Below are 17,638 nucleotides of genomic sequence, written 5' to 3' on the forward strand. Positions count from 1 at the left end.
CTGTGTCCATCCATGCCAGCTCTGCAGCTGAGTGCCACTCCCACCGGCTGCCTGGGAGGGTGGCTCTATTGGAATCCCACTGCCAAGGTTTTCTCTGCCAGGACATGTCCTCTGGCTGCCCATCGAAAGGAGGGAGCTGCAGAAGATGTGCTACACCAGAGGTGCTGGGGCCAGAAATGCTGTTTGATTCGGAGGAGAGATGCAGGTGAATTGGGAGCCACAATTCTCCCCAAAACCCCTTCCCAGCTCACATGGCAGGAACACACAGGGAATATTCACTGTTGCCCTTGAGGTAGCACAGACCAGTGGCTCACGGACAGATCAGCCCATGCTCTCCAAGGCAGGGTGAGTTGAAGCATTGCCACGGCGGTTTAGTTTCTGTGTGAAAATATCACACAGACATCTCCTGCCTCCTCACAGCTGAGCACAGGCAGGAGGCTGCAGCCAGAGTCCATGTAGCAGCAAAGGCACCACACAGCCCTGCAGATGGTCTATGTCACCACCGCCCCGGGGTGCCAAAGCACAGACCAGCATGGGCACTTATGTGACCCGGCCCTGCCTTCTGGGACTCTTTCTAGGCCTCTCCAGAGATGGGCAAGGGCAGAGCTAGCAGTAACAGAACAAGACTGTTTCTCTCCAGTCAGGTTGCAGTGTCACAGCTACAAAACACCCAGCTCCTACCAGCCCAGAGAGTGAGAGTCTGAGCCTCTGGCCAAACCTGCAGGACTCAGGGGAGTTGCTCCGGGGCCACCAGGTCCCACAGACACACTGATATACATGACCAATTTGCATTTCACCCCGTACGGTATTCCACACGTACTGGCTTGGCTCCGTAGGGAAGGGCAGTGCAAATACTGCAGAGGGCTGGGCTGAAGGGAGCAGGGAGGAATCCTTTCAGCAGCTGCCCAATCCTTAGGTATGACTGTGGGGTAGTTACATCCCAATATGGGCCTGGGCTCCAGCTGCCCGGCCAGCAGGGGTCACTGAAGATCACGAACTGGCTCTGAGATGGGGAGGAGTCAGGCTGCAGACAGACACCTTGGCAGGTGGGGAGGATGCGAGAATATCGGGGAATAGATCAGGAGCTGCAAAAAGAAAAAATCCAACAGGAGAGTCAGTTAGCGACCCTGCCCTTGGTAGTAACCCAGCCAAGAACAAGCCCATGAGGCAAACTGCTCTAGTTTGCTTTCTGTCAGCCACACCACACCCTGAGCTGGGGGCTGCTTGGGGAGATTTACTCGGAGTGCTGGCTCGTCTGCATTTCCAGTGACTCAGATCGGCCAGCACCTGTATTCCCCTGCATAGAACGGGGAGGGTCCCTCCAGGGCACAGATCAGCGCCGCCGAAGGACAGTGTCACAAGCTGGGGGGTGAGGCTCAGGCAAGCTGAGCGGGGTGGGATGAGCAGGAGTTTTGTCTCTTTGGGGACAGACACAGGGATCTGGGCAGCAGTGAGTGGCGGCTGGTTACCAGCAGTCTCAGGGCTCTGGAACGAAGGAGTCCGGTCTGTAGCCATAAATGGTTTGCTGGGACCCTCTGTTCAAACCCAGCACAGGATCAAGGTCTTGGCAATGCCTGGCTGTGGCCTAGAGGGGGGTTGGTTGGGGTAAGTGCCCTGTGGCAGGATTTCTAGCAAAAGGGCTGGGACAATGCACCTGACAAAAGGGAAGGTGGAATTGATTCCCTGTTTGCATCCCTGGACCCAGCAGGGTTTCCCTGACCCACCTGGCTGATTGGGCAGAGATGCCAGTGCTCGCCAGGGACCCTGGACTGTGTCCCCTGGGCCTGGGGAACCTGCCTCAGCTGAGCCTGGAGTCATTTACCAAAGGGAGGGCATGTGGAGAGGAGGCTTCGTGTGAGCAAGGGAGGAGCAAAGGGCAGGAATGTGCTATAGGCGCAGTCGGCAAGGGAAGGCCTGGCCATTCCACCCCTGCCAGCTCTACACAGAGCTCACCCCAGCCAGCAGCACCCACACTGCGGGCAGAGCGATTCATTTCCCACTTGCACCCAATCCTTGGGTCTCTGATGCCTGTTAAGGGCAGCAGCTAGTGCCCAGCAGGCTGGTCCTCTGGGGTCACTGGACTTCATGGAATTAGACCAAGACCCTGAAAACCCACCAGGTCACTAGTGATCTGGGCCAGCCTGGGACAGGGAGGGCAGGTCTGTGTCCTATGAGCAGCCCCAGAGACCTCCAGCAACACCGACTCCCTGTGAGGTTTGAACCTTCCTGCTCTTCTCCCAGGCTGCAGCATTAAGTGCAGTTCTCTCGGGTTCCTTTCTGTGACATAGTGGGGGGTACCTTGCTGGTTGCTATGCTGGGCAATGGGTTGTGAGTGACCTCCACTGGCTGCTGGCTACAGCACGGCCCAGCAGGGCAGGGGATGAATCATTATGCAAAGGGGGCTCCGAACCTGTCCAACCAGTATCTCCCAGGGAGCGGAACAATGGGAAGAAGGGGAGGGGAGCCCTGGCTGGAGGCAGGGCTGGATGTGAGTTAGTTAAGTTTCTGTCTGGGAAGCAGGGGAGAAGGAGCTAGGGAGGGGCTGGGATTACAGGGCACAGGCTCCCACATCTCAAGGGGAGGGCACTGAGGCCTGCCCTGTAACCAGATTACATCTGTGCTGTGCTGTATCCTGGAGAAGCAATAAACTCCCTCTATTCTAATGGCTGGTGGAGTCTGTTCGTGCCACTACAGGGGTACAGGAGACAGGAAAACCCAATCACGCCATCACACACTTTGTAACACCCCAGAGCAACTCACAGAGAAGCTGCATTTCCCTGGTTACTCCTTACGCCTCAGGAAGAAGAAGAGGAGGAAGGCTCCAGTCAGCATCTTCTCCAGGAGGAGCCCAATCCAGAGAGCCGGGCTGGAGAACAGGCTCTGACCTGCAGTGGAAATGCCTCAGATCAGCCCATGGGCAGGAGCCTTCTGCTGGTTCCTGGCCATCCCACCTTCCCACCAGGTGGCTTCCATGGTCTGGGTGAGTTCTCACCTGGGAGCAGCTTCTTGTCAAATGGCCTCTGCAAATTTTTTTCAGCTCTGCCTGGCAGCCACTCTCCCCCTCCCTCGCTGCCCCTCTCAGGCTGTGGCCTGGTCCCAGGGAAGCCTGGACTCTGGCGTTGAGCCATTGGGCTTTGCAGAGCAGGAGGACAAGGGCTCAGGAGCCTCCTGCACTTTTATCTGAGAGCCTCAAATCAGCCACATCCCTGAGCTGGGATCAGTTCTTGGACATCTGCTCTGCAGGCATGACCAGGTCTGAGTGCCTTTCTATGGGACATTCACACGCTACAGGGAGTATCTGCCCTGGGCACGGAGAGCGACCACAAGGACATTGTTGACATTTCATGGCCACGTTATCTGTTGAGGAGGTACTAGCAGAGCAAAGCAATCTGGGTAAGCATCCCATAGCGCAGTGCTGTGGGAAGGAAAAGCTGCTTTGAGCTGTGTGTGCTGAGGAATGTCCAAGAAGCAAGCTGTCTCTCTAGCCCTCCCCCTGCAGAAGCTGTTCGCCTGCCACTGTGTTTCTAGCAGGGCAGAACAAGAGCATTCCAAAGATTTGCTCTTTGTTTCCCAGATAGAGCCACTCACTCAGCTGTCAGATACTTGTCAGAAGTTTGAAACGGGAGGGCAGCAGAGATCACAAAACACTGAGCAGAGCCATCAAGACAGGCATTGTGGGATACTGGCGGAAGACAGTTCTCTCAACAAAATAAACAGCAGAGTCCACAATGGCTCTTTGTCAACAATAAAGGGAAGGGAAATGACAAAAGTCTCTTATGGGGTAGAAGTTTTTTGGTCACCAAAAGGGATGTTTTTCCTGACATTCGCATTGCAGTGTAAACACTCTCAGGCTGTATCTAGACTGCATCCCTTTTTCATAAAAGGGATGCAAATTAGACATATCACAATTGCAAATGAAACGGGGATTTAAATCCCCCCCGCTTCATTAGCATAACAATGGCTGCTGCTTTTTTCCAGCTTGGAGCTTTGCTGGCAAAAAGCGCCAGTCTAGACGCGGATCTTTCGGAAAATAAAGCCTTTTCCGAAAGATCCCTTATCCCTCACTTTATTTTCTGAAAGATCCGCGTCTAGACTGGCGCTTTTTTCCGGCAAAGCTCCGAGCCAGAAAAAAGCAGCAGCCATTGCAGCCCCGCTTCATTTACAATTGCGATATGTCTAATTTGCATCCCTTTTACGGAAAAGGGATGCAGTCTGACACAGCCTCACTGTTTTGTCACCAAAATTCATGTTTTGGTGATAAAATATGCCAGTATAGATAAACAGTTATCATTACCCTGAGGAGCTGGTGGGGCTGGGATGAAATGGCCGCTGGGCTCTGCTGTGATCACCTGCATTTCTTATCAGGAATAGGAGAGGCTTCAACTCCACATTTACCTCCATCAGATGAAGCGGGATCTTTGCCAGGCTCTGTGGGTGGCAGGGAGACTCTCAGCGTCGCGCTGGCACTGACGGGGGGCTGGGAATCGTGCACAGCCCGACAGGTGAACACAGACTGGTTCCTCTGCTCGGTTGCTCTGACCTCCAGGGAGCTCTGCAGCGTGAACGTCCCGTCTGGATTCTCCGTTGGGCGGGAGAGTTTCCCCGGATCTGTCTCTTTTCCGTTCTCCAGCCAGCTGAGACTGGTCCCCTGCGGGTAGAACCCCTCCGCGCGGCAGGTGAACGTCACAGACTCGTTCCGTGCGACCGGCCCCGCCGGGTCAGAGCCCACTTGCAGCCTGGGTGGAACTGACAACACACAAACACCCTGCGCTCAGCATCGCCTGAAATTCCCCTTCTCCTGCGGGGCTGGAGGGAAATTGCAGGGCTGGGCCGAACGGTCTTCCCACCACACCCACATCCTGGTTCCATCTCCTCTGAACCTCCCCTGCTTGGGGTACCCCCCGGAGCATGTTCTGCCCTCAGGACTGTCTTCTTTGAACTGGGCCCTTCCCTCCAATCCTACCAGGGAACAGAGGGCAGCTGGCATTTCTCTGGGCATCCTCTCAACTCTTTCAGACGCCTCTCTGCCCCATACTGGGCAGGACGCTCTCCAGAGATGTGATCTCCAGAGACCCTGCTGTCCTGCATGTGCATAGTGATGGCATTTGGCCCGTCCACAGCACCTCCCATCTAAGGATCTCCAAGCACCTCCCCAAACTCAAGAACTAGAAAAGAGAAGATTGAGGGGGGACATGATAGCCGTTTTCAGATATCTAAAAGGGTGTCATAAGGAGGAGGGAGAAAACGTGTTCATCTTGGCCTCTGCGGATAGAACAAGAAGCAAGGGGCTTAAACTGCAGCAAGGGAGGTTTAGGTTGGACATTAGGAAAAAGTTCCTAACTGTCAGGGTAGTTAAACACTGGAATAAATTGCCCAGGGAGGTTGTGGAATGTCCATCTGTGGAGATATTTAAGAGTAGGTTAGATAAATGTCTATCAGGGATGGTCTAGACAGTACTTGGTCCTGCTGTGAGGGCAGGGGACTGGACTCGATGACCTCTCGAGGTCCCTTCCAGTCCTAGTGTTCTATGATTCTATAACTAACTCTCCTCATTGCCTAGCAGGTGGGTGAGCAGGAGCTAGGTAGCCCTGGGCCCCCTCATGAAGGCTGGCAGGCAGATCTCCATAGTCCATAGGAGTCTAATGGCCCTGCTTCTCTATGCACGGGGGGTCCCTTTGGACCCGGCATGGGGTCTCCTGTCATAGATGAGGGAAGGGCCTGTCAGGGCAATTTTTTTTAAAATTAAATTATCTGAACACAAAAACATGCTCCATCCATCCCCACTTTCTCTCCCCTCCCAGCCTGGAAAAGTGCCTAGCAGCTGGGAAACTTCATTTAGAGAAGGGGAACTTACCAGGACTCAGACAAGGACTAACACCTTCCAACCCCATGCACCCCTCCCCGCACTTGGTCTCCCACCCCTGCAATGTCCCCAACTAAGAGAAGGGTCTCTAAGGCCTGAGAAAGAGAGATGGGCACCGGGCAGTGACTGGACCCAAATCTGGATTTCAGTGTCTCATTTCCCCCCCTCCCCACCAACCATCCAGCCCAAAGGGATCCTAGAGGGCAATGGATCCATCTCAGTCCTGTCCAGTTCCACCTTTGCATATACCCCATCTCAATTCTCTCCTGAGCAGAGCCCCCAGAGATTTGCCTTGGCTGGGATCCTACCTCGCAAGGCATGGCTGAGGTTGTACGTCCCATGCAGGGGAGCTGCTAAGGCACTGTGCTCTATCTGACAGGTGAGCTGGGAGCGGGCGTCTCCTGTGCTCAGGCACAGCCCCACGGTGCTGGACACGTTGTAGGAGACGCTCTCGTGTTCGGGGAGAACCCGGAGCTGGGGGGCCGGCAGTGGGGCCCCATTTTTGAGCCAGGTCACAGTGATGTTTCTGGGGGAGAATCCTCCAGATGTGCAGGTGAAAGTCACTGGGGCGCTCGGCTCTGCCCTGCTGGGGGGTGCGGACACAGACAGGGCCGATGGCCTGGCTGCAGGAAGAAGTGTTTATCAGCCAGGCAGTGAAGTGGGTTGTGCCTACGAAAGCTCAGTTGATACCATCTACATGTTTTGTTTAAGATGCTGCCATACTAGTTGTCGTTTTTTAAGTTTTTCCCTCTGTGACTGACAGCCCAGCCCCCTCCGCACATGGCCTGCTCCCCACAGGACAGCCTGACATCAGGGAGTCATGCTGCAAGGAGACGGGGGAGCCAGGCTAGGAAAGTCTTTGCTGGGAAGGGGCCATAGCCAGAGAACTGGTGGGGGAGGGGAGACCTCTGTCTCCCGCCCAGAAAGTGTCTGGCCCCAGCTCAGTGCTGCAAATGTGGTACTAACTTCTTTTCCTTTGGCCGGGGCAAGGTGTTTATTAGCTGTGGGGGACTGGGAGGAGGCTCCACGCCCAGTGCACCCGGCTACATCCTGCTTTTTCTGCTTGTGCAGCTGCGCCAGCCTGCCTGGTCCCTGCTCCCGTCTCCATGGGGGCTTCCCAGGGCATATGGCAGGAAGACTAAAACCCTGCGGTGCTGGGAGCAGTTCCCTGGTAGGCCAGTATAAGGCGTCCCAGCTTACCAGCAGCTATAGCTGCTCCTTTTGGAGGCGACGAGTGAGCAGGGCCGGATTAACTTTTCTCGTGGTCCATGACTTGGATTTTGTGGGCCCTCCTAGGCTCCAGGTTGGTGCCAAAAATGAAGGGTTCAGTGTGTGGGCTGGGGCTGGCTGTGAAGGGGGGAGGGCTCTGAGTGGAGATGCTGGTTCTGGGGTGGGGCTGGGCATGAGGCATGTGGGGTTTGGGAGGGGATTCCAGGCTGTTGCCAAAGGGTTTGGAGTGTGTGTGTGTGTGGGGTGGGGCGGTGTCAGGGAGGAAGGTTGGAGTAGGAGGGGCTAAGGCTGGGACTTTAGGTATGGGGTGTGGAAGGGAATCAGGGTGTGGGAGTGGGCTCAGGGTTGGGATTACAGGGTATAGGAGGGGGCTCATGGTGGGGTGGGAATTGGGGTGCAGGGTCCTTACGTAGTGTAGCTCCCATTTGGGAGGGAGGTGGAGAGGTGGCTCCACATGGCCCATGCTGTCCTGCAGGCATGGTTCTTAAGCTAGTGCTACCAGTGAGAACTATCTACACTACACCAGACACCCCCCTCCTACCAGTCACCCCCGCTGCACACCCTGGTGCACCTGGCCATTCATTTCAGTTTGGGGGTAGCAATTCCTGTGGCTAGAACAGAAATTTCCCCACCCAAGATCTGGGGCAGGTCTCCTCAGTTCCACTTTGCTTCAGTCTCGATGGGAAGCCCAGCTCCACAGTTACTGTCTGGGCTGAGCCGGGTTTGTTCCCCTCCCTGGTACCGGCCCCGGGGGGAGGGGCGTGTGGCCGGCTGGGAGCTCGCACTCACCGCTCACAGGCACGGCTGTGCCAGCGCCGGATCCGATCTCCTCATCGGCTCGCAGCCCCTTCTTGAACTTCACACAGCGATAGGTCCCGGCGTCCTCGGGGCGGGTGTCACTGATGCGGATGGTGAAGTCGGTGTCACTGTGGACCACCCTCGTCACCCGGGGGAATGATTCTTTATCTTCATAAACCAGCTGGCGGGTGGGGCCTGAGCCCTTGAACCACTTCACGGGTCCTGCCGGACTGAGCCCCGTCACAGAGCAGGGCAGGGTGAGAGTCTCTCCCGCTGACACCAACACGGCGCCCTGGGGCTGCAGCAGCTGGAACTCCTGGGCCCCGGCCCCTGGAAGGAGAGAACAGGCTGGGCAGGGGGAGGCTGTTTGACAAGCCCCATTCGACTACAGCAATTGGGAGCTGAGTCCCACACCAGGGCACCGCTCTTTGGAGCCTGCTCCTAGCCCTGCCTAGTTCCATGCCCTGCCCAGAGGAGCTTTCTCTGCCTGGGGAGTAACTTTGTGTCCTTCCACAGCACCTCCTGCAGGCTGCCCCAGAGCCGCCTTTCCACAGCTCAACCCCAGCTCCTGGGAGCAGCCGGGACCCAGCAGATGTTGTGATACATGTGAGCAGAAGGAAGGACAGAGACAGAACCTCCTGGCCCTGGCAGGGATAGTTATACTCACCAATAATCACAGTGGGTAGAAAGTGCCCAACCCCAGGGAACAGCTGCCCACCAGGTTGTATGGACCCTGATGCACAGGGTTGACCCTGGTGAGCAGCTGCCGTTCGCCCCTTCTCCTTTCCCTGAGCCCCCAACCCCATCTCCTGATGCTGCCCACAACTACCAATCTCCAGCTCCAATTCCTGCACCCCCAATACTGCCAGTTCCTGCCCTTTAGAACATGAGCAACGCCAGGTAAGTCTTCTAGAAAAGAAATACATACAAGCAAACTGCAAGTCTGCTGATTCCAACACCTGGACTCTCAGGGTACATCTACACTAGCACCCTATATTGATGTAGGGAGGCTAACAAGGGTGACCAGAATTGCAAATCAAGCCTGGGATTTAAATATCCCTGCTTGATTTGCATGTTCCCTACTGGTTGCCATTTTAGTAATTGACTAGCCCAAAGTAACTGCCCGGGTCTACACGCGGCAGTGAAACGGGATTCCAGAATAAAGCCCCTAAATCGAATTAAGTGGTCGATTTAGCGGGCTAGTGTAGACGTACCCTAAGAAACATCCCCAGTTATGTGAGACTCACAATAAAATCATAATCGTTGGCAACCCAGAGTACCTTGTGCCTTTTACAGCTCTATCCCGACAGGCCAGGTGCCAGGTACCTGTTAGCGCTCCTTCTGGAGTGAGCGCAGCACTGGGCAAAGGGTGGAAAAGTGAATTTAGAGCCTTTCTGAGCATCCCCCCCATCAGAAGGGGCCTGCCCGGCAGCTGTGGGCTAAGGGCGCTGTGCTGCCCTGGCTTAGGGCACTAGGGGGGCAGAGTAAGAGCAAAGTGCAGCGGCTCAGGGTGCAATGCAGGTAACACCTGGGGCGCCCAGGGGTCAGTGCTAGGACGGGGGCTCTGCGAGCTCTTCTTGCAAAGTGCAAACAGCCTTGTCCTCACTCATCTCGGCGCTGGAGGAACGTGGCCAGCTGAACAAAGTCACGGTGCACCACAACCAAATTACACATTGAGAACAGCTTATGAATTATGAGTCTGCATGTGCTGGCCCGTGGGAGTCTCAGCCGCAGCTCGGGACACCAGTGCGGCAAGCACTTCACAGACATGGAGCAGAACAACCTATCCTGCACCCAAGCGCTGACAGGCGAGGGTCTGTCTGCATGGGGCTGGAGGGTAGAATTTCCCAGGCTCTGGAGATAGACCCCCACTGGCTTTCATTGAGCTTGTGCACTGAGACCAGCAGAGTAGCCATGACTACACCCCCACAGCACCTCAGGCTGGCTGCCCAAACCCATACCCAGGCTGCCACTGTGAGCAATCTCTATATGGAAACCCGAAGGGACAGTTTGGAAACTGTGTAGCTGGGTTATGAGCCAGTTTTAATTTTCTAAGAGGAAAAAAAGCTGCATGTGCACAGTGGCAGCCAAAGGAAGGCACTGCACTGTGCACCATCAGCCACGAAAGGAAGAGAAAATAAGACTCAGTTAAGAAGAAAAAGCAACAAGCCCAGTGGCACCTTAGAGATGAACAATTTTATTAGAGCTGAAGCTTTGGTGAGTTGCAACTCACTTTGTCAGATGCACAAACGGAAAGAAAGAGAAACAGATGGTCGGGGTACAGAGATGGGAGTGCTAAATCAGAGCTAATGCAGTCAGGGTGGGGAGAGATAAGACAGTATCCTGCACCCAAGCAGTGACAGGCGAGGGGTCTGTCTGCATGGGGATGGAGGGTAGAATTTCCAGCCTCTGGAGACAGACCCCCACTCGCTTTCATTGAGCTCATGCATTGAGCCCAGCAGAGTAGGTTTGCTGCGCTTGCAGCAAAAAAGCACCACGTTATGCATTAGCAGCCCGGAAAGAAAGAGGAAATAAGACTTGGTTTGAAGGAAAAAGCAACAAGCCCGGTGGCACCTTAGGGATGAACAATTTTATTAGGATTGAAGTTTTGGTGAGTTGCAACTCACTTTGTCAGATGTACCAAGGGAAAGAAAGAGAAACGGGTGGTCAGGGTACAAAATGGGAGTGCTACATCAGAGCTAATGCAGTCAGGTGGGTGGGGATAAGAAAGTCTGAATACTGATCACACAATAACACAGGGAGTGCTATTACCCCACCATGGAAAAGGAGAACTAGAAAAGATCCCTAGACCAGTAACAAACATGAGACTAGATGGTTCGTACCCATGTGCACATTATATAGGTAGGTTGGTACCATCTATGCTTGTAATTTTTTACCCTTTTCATTGGTGAGCCCCTAAAAAATTCTGCATGGAGGGGTGGATTCCTGTGGGAATTTGAGACAGTCTGCGAACCCCTGGAGGCCAGAGACTACAGATGAGAAACCACTGTCCTGTGGTGCTGGCAGCCTTACACAGCCCCCTGAGACATTGTCTGCAGTCCCATATGCGGTCACAGGCTGAAGACTACTGCTCCATACTCACCAGGGGTTGCCAGGAGAAGACTCAGTGCCAGGCATGGAATAGACAATCCAGAGACCGGGGTTGAGGTAGCCATTGTGATGACAGCTGGGACTCTTTCAGCATCGCTGCCTTTGCTAGCTCTCCTTGTCTGCAGAGCTACGGGGAAGCACAGGGCTCCAGCTCAGCTCACACCCTACCACGGAAGGAAGCAGAGGGTGTTAGATGGCGACAACTTCCAGGTTTGGTCAGAGAACTATTAATGTTCTTTGCTGCCTTCTCACAGCAAAGCGGCTGCTGTTCCACGTTCTTTCACAAAGCTTCACTTCCTCCAGTCCTTTGCCATCAGAGTTCTCGTAACACGAGCCCTCACCCAGATCCAACTCTGATCCATCAAATGGATCTTTCCAGTCTGGCTCAGACATGAAACTGAAACTATAAGGGCCAGTTCGGGGCCAGAGATTCCAGCCTGGCATCCCCATTCTCAAGAGGGATAAAATGAAATACAGACCTGAGGTTTAAAGTCGCTGTTTTGGCCCATCTCTAGTGGTTAGCATGTGTGACTGATATGTGATGTTTGAAATCCTACCTGATTCATTCCCAGCCAGCTCCTCTTGGATGCTGTTACCGGAAGGGCAGGCACTGAAAGGGTTAACGATCTGCATCCTTTTCCTCTCCATTTCCTGTTGGGACTTCCCAGGTCCTTTTGCCGGAACTCAGACAAGCCACCCCCAAAACTGCTCTGTGTGCGAGGCCTGTAGTGGGGATGTGTCTTGTGGCAGCCCTCAGTGTTTATCACAGTGCTGTGCAGTGATGGGACAAATGGCTATGTGCACTGGCGGCACATCCCACTGGCAGTTTGCTGTGGTGCAGCTAATCCAGCAGGAGAAAGTCTCTGGTAACAGGGAGGCAGCTGGAGACTATCCTGCTAAAAACAGCAGATTTGACAGGAAGGTTCAGCCTGGGTGAGCAGAGAGCCCTGTAGGATACATATCCAGGTAAGTACCCACGGGATCAGGCAGGTCTTTACTGGACTTGTCTAACCAATGTCTCCCCAGTGACACTGTACTTTATATCCCTGCGGGGCTAGGGAGGCATATGGTGTATATAGGTTTGCCATGGAGCAAACTCACCACTGCGGCACCGCCTGCTGGTTGCTCCAGAGAATTAGTTCTTACTCAGCAGGACGTCCTCTTCTGGCTGGTGTGTCCCCCATCTTCACTCCCCGCTCTTGCCCCAGACCCCTGTTACTCCTGAACCATGACAACCTCTTTGGGACACTGCCTACAACAGTAGTCTCTCACTGCCTTCCAGGGGTTGTATCAGCAGTCCTTAGTCTCTACTGTTCCCATGGCCAGCTGTGGTTTCCAGTCTGTATGGGCCATGCCTTGGTGGCAAGATGAGGGGGAAGGGAGGACTCAGGCCCCCTCACTATTCTGGGTCCCAACCCAAGGACCCTGTGGAAGCAGCTTTGTCCTGTCCCTCTTTACTCCCCTTTACTGCCTCTAGCTCCCTGGGCCACTTCCTGTCACACCTGCACTTCCTTGGCCTTCGTTGCAAGGCCTGCCACAGGCCTGGCAGGTGTCAGGCTAGAGGCTTCGTCTCTAGCTCCCCTTAGCCTGCCTAGCACTGCTCTACAGCGCTGCTCAGGGAACTAGTCCTGCATCCTCCTTGGTCAGGACTCTATTGCCTCTCTCTGCCGGACAGCTTCTTATATACATAGCTGCCCCAACAAGCTGTCCTGTGATAAAAGCCTAACCCTGATTGGCCGGGGTTCAAAATGTTGATAGTACTATGGGCTCGTTGGTATGAAGAGCCATGTGGATCTTGGGTAAAAATGTTGAGTGCAGTCGTAAGTTCACTTTGTGCTTGGCAAAGATTGTATATGGTGGACCTACAACATGGGCTCCTATCTCACTAACCCTCCTGGCAGAGGTGATGGCTGTCAAGAATAACACCATCAGTAGGAATGAGAGCGGGCAAATTGCTGTGGGCTCAAAGGGAGGTCTCATGAGACTGTCCAGAACTAGGTTCAGGTCCCAGGAAGGGGGAGGAACTCTATGTGGAGGGTAGATGTTCTGGAGGCCCCTCAGGAACCTCTTTGTTATGGGGTATGAGACAGATGATCCTTCTATCTGTTCATGGAAGGCCATTATTGCTGCAAGGTGTACTTTGACAGAGGAGTTTGATAAGCCTCCAATTTTCAGGTGGTATGTGGTCAAGAATTTGATGGAATGCTGTGAGATAAGGCTCAGTGTGGTCCTGCTGACACCAAGAGGAGAACCACTTCCATTTCTGCAGCTAAGTGGCTCTGGTTGACGGTCTCTTAATCTGTAGAAGGAGAGATCTCACTTGTTCTGAACATATGGATTCTGTTCCATGGAACCAGACAGGAGCCACATGTGCAGATAAAGAGTGTAAGGTTGGGCATGAAACAGTTTGAATCTGTCTTGGAAGAGGATATTTTGATGGGTTGGAAGATTATAAGGCCTTGTTATGGAAATCGAGTGTAGGTATGGAAACCAGATTTGCCGGATCCAGGATGCAGCTATCAAGATGACTACAGCTCTGTCCATCCGGATCTTGCATAGGATTCTGGCAATGAGTGGGATGGGTGGGAAGGCATAGTGTAAGGGCTTGTCCCAATGGATCAGGAACATGCTGCACCCTGGGATCTCTTGCCCATCCTGCTCGTGAACAGAAGTGATTGAGGCAAGTCATCCTCCTCCTCTGTGGAATCTGCTTGAGTAGTTGCTGATGGTGAGCATGGAGGGTAGGTTGGCAACAATTGTGTGGTAGTAGGAGGAGATTGTGTTGTTGTGCGTGCTGGGGTCGCTGCAGTTGTCTCCCAAGATCAATGTTGATGGGAGAAGTGGGTACGGTTCTGGTTCCACAATTCCCAGGGTGGCCATTGGAGTTGGTTTTGCTGTGGTGGATAAGGCCATGGCTGGTTAAACCAGGGGTACTAAGGACAATATTTTGATCGTCATTGCCTAGTTAAACATCATGATGCCACTGAACCGGTTGGTGACAAATATTGGGAAGAGAACTTGCTCCCGTGACCAGTGCTGGGTCCAGTGCCCGGAAAGGATGGTGTAGGCAAAAAGCAGATGTTCTTGATGGAAAACAAACTGACTAAGAACTACTAAAATTACTAACTAATTGTGGTCTTTTTCCAGTCAGAAAAGAACTACTCCGAAACACTGTCATCTGCCAAGAGTGACAGAAAAGGAACAGAGGGGATCAGCATTGTGCGCACAGCTACAAACAAAAACAGTGCAAGGTGATGACTGTGCATGTGTGATGCAGAAAGGCATTGCTAGGCTAAAAATCTCCAACCGCTGGCATGAGGATGCACGGACACCATGCGAAGGAGAACCACAAGGTACAGGGTAATGGGTGATATGTAAGCAGTGTCAGAGAGTGGCAACCTGACACATCAGAAGTGATGTGTAATTTTTTTGTACCTGTATATAAAATGGTGTCTTGGAGGGGCTCTTTGTCTAGCTGAGGGGGCATTGGGACCTCCCATTGACTGAGCTGAGTCTATTGTTATGGGTACTTATTCATAGTGGTTTGATAGAGAGTCTACTGACAACTATTTCTGTACTTCATTTAACAACAAACCTGGCCGGAAGCCTTCAATCTTCATCTGATTTGTGATCTTTGGGAGCTCTCTGAGAGTCTGTTTTGTTGACAAATTGTGCAAGTCAACACAGCACACATGATTGAGCACAAACATATGCAGTCGACTGGTTGTCATTGACAGAGCAGTAGACCTGTTAGGACATAACAATAGATCCTGACTTACTACATAGCCATGTGCAGCTCTCACCAGTGTGAGCAGGGAGCTGGGCAGAGATGGAAATTCCTCCCCTGCTCCAGCCACAAAGAAGGGGTTATTTTGCCCCTTGATGTCCCCCAGATAGAGCTGCCAAGGGTACCATTTATGGGGCGCTAGCGGGGTCAATAACCAGAGATGAAAGTCAGCAGGTGCACTTAGGTGTGCAGCTGCAGCAAGAGCTGGCTGAGCTGTGGAAAAAGCCAGCAGGGAGCTATTTAAAGAGCTGGCAGGAACGTAGGTTGCATTAGGACAGTACCAGCAAGAAATGTTAAGATGCTGTCAATAACCCCCCTACATTTTGAAATCCTGATTCCATACTTACACAGTTCCCAGGCCTATGCTTCCTTCTCTGCAGCCGAAACATTTATTCCCACACTTAATTTTATTTCTCACAGTGAAGTGGCTGGTGGTGACCTATGTTCTCTCATGAAGCCTCATGTACTCCAGCTGTTGAATAGCCATGAGCTACTGAAGCCATGCTAACACTTCTGCTGAGTTTAAGGGAGGAGAGAGGGCCCTGGCAGAATGTTGCTCTTTGGGAAGGGCATTCCCTGACAATGTTTAACTCTCCCTCCCAAATACCAAACACGAGAATTGACCAGGCACTGCATGTTCAGAAGCACTGTGTGAAGGGAAGTCTGAAAGACCCCTATTCTAAAGCTAGTTCCTGGATATAGGCTCCTTCAATACACACTTCATTGAGGGGACAGCACACAGCCACTCACAACCCCGGATCTGCATTAGAGGTTGGCCAGGTAGGGGAGGGCAGGATCTGGATTAGGCTGAGGTTGGAGTTTGTGCTTGGGTTTGACGGTGTAATAGTAGAAATCTCATGAGATCGGCATTGTCCTGTTTTGGATCCAGTATAAATCCCAATCTTTGGGAACTACTTTAGATCCCATTTGGATGAGAGGAGAAAGAAGGTCTGAACTAAAAGCACTGGACTGGAACCTAGGAGATCTGTGTTTAATTATCAGGGGCCATGAGCAAGTTGCTAAGCCCTTTTAGGGCTCTGTTTCCATCTGGAAATTGCCCTTTGTCTGGCTTGGCTAGTTTAATGGCAAACTCTTCAGGGCAGTGAACTGCGTCTTACACAGTATTTGTACAACACCTAGTGCAATAAGGCCTAGATCTCAGCGGTATTCTCTAGACTGTAAGTCATCATGATGGCCAATAACTGAATGGACGCAGTTATTTAAACATGCCTCCCAGGACCTCTTCATGCAATAAAGTTCCTGCTTTCATGCAAATGCCCAGCATTTAGACATTGACATTAAATTTTTCTTAACAAAAAAGGGGAAGAGAAATGCCCAATGCATAGTCACGATGCTGAGAGCTTTCTAAACAACATGTTTCCCCCAGTTTAATGGTTAAGGTCAAAGCACAAGAGCATTAGGTTTTGCAGCTGTTGTGCAACATTTAATACTTTAAATAGACAGAGCACCAGCCTCCAGCCACAAACCTTCAATCTATGGCCTGCCCCACAAAGGAGTCATGTTGAAGGTTAAGTGGAGATTTTTGCCAGGGTTTATATCCTCCACGGGGAAGAGGCTGGGGGCTGGCTGCCCCATGAGACTCACTGCCAACTTCTCCCCTCCTCACCGGCCTGGGATGAGCAAAACCACCCCAGAACTTCCCCTGGGTAGGCACTTGCCAGCCAATGCCAGGCTCTCTTCCCATGCCGCAGAGCAGACAGCGCTTACAGCTGTGCTGGGCAGCATCCAGAGAACTCCTCCCACACTCCTCCACTACACACAACAGACTCCCTCCCACTCCCTGCTGCACACAGCTGTCCTGGCTGCAGCCCTCAGTACCCAGACCCTGCTCCTCCGCCCTGCCCAGCTGTCTCTTGTCCTTCCCCGCAGTACACAGCTGGCCATAGGCACTCAGTCCACATATCCCTCGGGCACTTGGCTGGACCTTGCCCCAGCTGCCTGCAGGCTCGGGGCAGGGTCCTCATAGCTGGAGCCTCTCCCCAACCCCCCTGCAAGCAGCTGCCTCTGGGCTTTTACTGTCAGCACCTACAGCTCCTGTTCTCCCACCCCCACCCCTGTAACACAGCTAGCAGTTGGGCTCTCTGCTCACCTGCCTGCCCCAGATACCGCTCAGCTGCAGCATCTCCCTCCCTCCCCGTGGCTTCCTCACCTGCCCAGACACTCCTTGGCACTGGCTGCAGCCTCTCCCTTGGGTCCTAAAGCCTGACAGGTCTCCTGCTGCCAACAAGGGACGTCCCAGCTTGCTGGCTCAGTGGGCTATAACTTCAGGAACCACTCCCTGTTAGAACAGGCTGTGGCCACTATTCCCCAGCATCCTACCATGAGGCAAAACCTCGCTCTACACGTCAAAGCTCCTTGTCTCCTGAGTGCCTGCCCTGCACATCACCAGCCCCCTCCCAGAAACACTCACATCTGACCTGCGCCTCCCCCTCTTCACAGTCAGATCTCTGCTCCCTCCCTGAGCTGGGGAACATGGTGCTCAGCTGCCAGCTACTTGTGCCAAAGCCACTGGCACTAGCTGGTTTTACACACACCCCAGGAGAGGCCAGGGAGATGAATCTGACCCTTGACTGATGCAGTTTGATGGGGAGGACCGTATCACATTCACAGCTGTGAAAAATGCATCACGACCATTAAATCTGGTCTCTTGTGCGCTTTTACCCAGTCCTATATAGATTTCATGAGGGAGACCAGCATTTCTCAAGCTGGAAGGGTTTACCCAAAAGGAGTTTGTGGGGGGGTTGCAAAGTTATTGTAGGGGAATCGCAATACTGCCACCCTGCCTTTTCTGGACAGTGTTAGCACAGAGAATTTTAAAAAGTTTAATA

The 17,638-nt window shown here is 53.1% G+C and overlaps 1 protein-coding gene across 1 annotated transcript in view; it reads right to left on the reverse strand.

Moving 5' to 3' along the window:
* Positions 1 to 482: 482 nt before the first annotated feature.
* LOC102450734 (tyrosine-protein phosphatase non-receptor type substrate 1) overlaps positions 483 to 17,638 on the reverse strand; it is a 30,182-nt gene continuing 13,026 nt past the window's right edge. The window contains exons 5-11 of the mRNA XM_075901545.1: positions 14,598 to 14,655; positions 10,995 to 11,153; positions 7,883 to 8,221; positions 6,172 to 6,486; positions 4,396 to 4,746; positions 2,761 to 2,885; positions 483 to 1,085 (exon numbers count right to left, since the gene is read on the reverse strand). Coding sequence (XP_075757660.1) covers positions 2,782 to 2,885; positions 4,396 to 4,746; positions 6,172 to 6,486; positions 7,883 to 8,221; positions 10,995 to 11,153; positions 14,598 to 14,655 — 1,326 coding nt within the window. The 3' untranslated portion in view covers positions 483 to 1,085; positions 2,761 to 2,781. The remainder of the gene's footprint in view (positions 1,086 to 2,760; positions 2,886 to 4,395; positions 4,747 to 6,171; positions 6,487 to 7,882; positions 8,222 to 10,994; positions 11,154 to 14,597; positions 14,656 to 17,638) is intronic.

This window comes from Pelodiscus sinensis, chromosome 18 (genome assembly GCF_049634645.1).
Source record: "Pelodiscus sinensis isolate JC-2024 chromosome 18, ASM4963464v1, whole genome shotgun sequence".
Classification (NCBI taxonomy): domain Eukaryota; kingdom Metazoa; phylum Chordata; order Testudines; family Trionychidae; genus Pelodiscus; species Pelodiscus sinensis.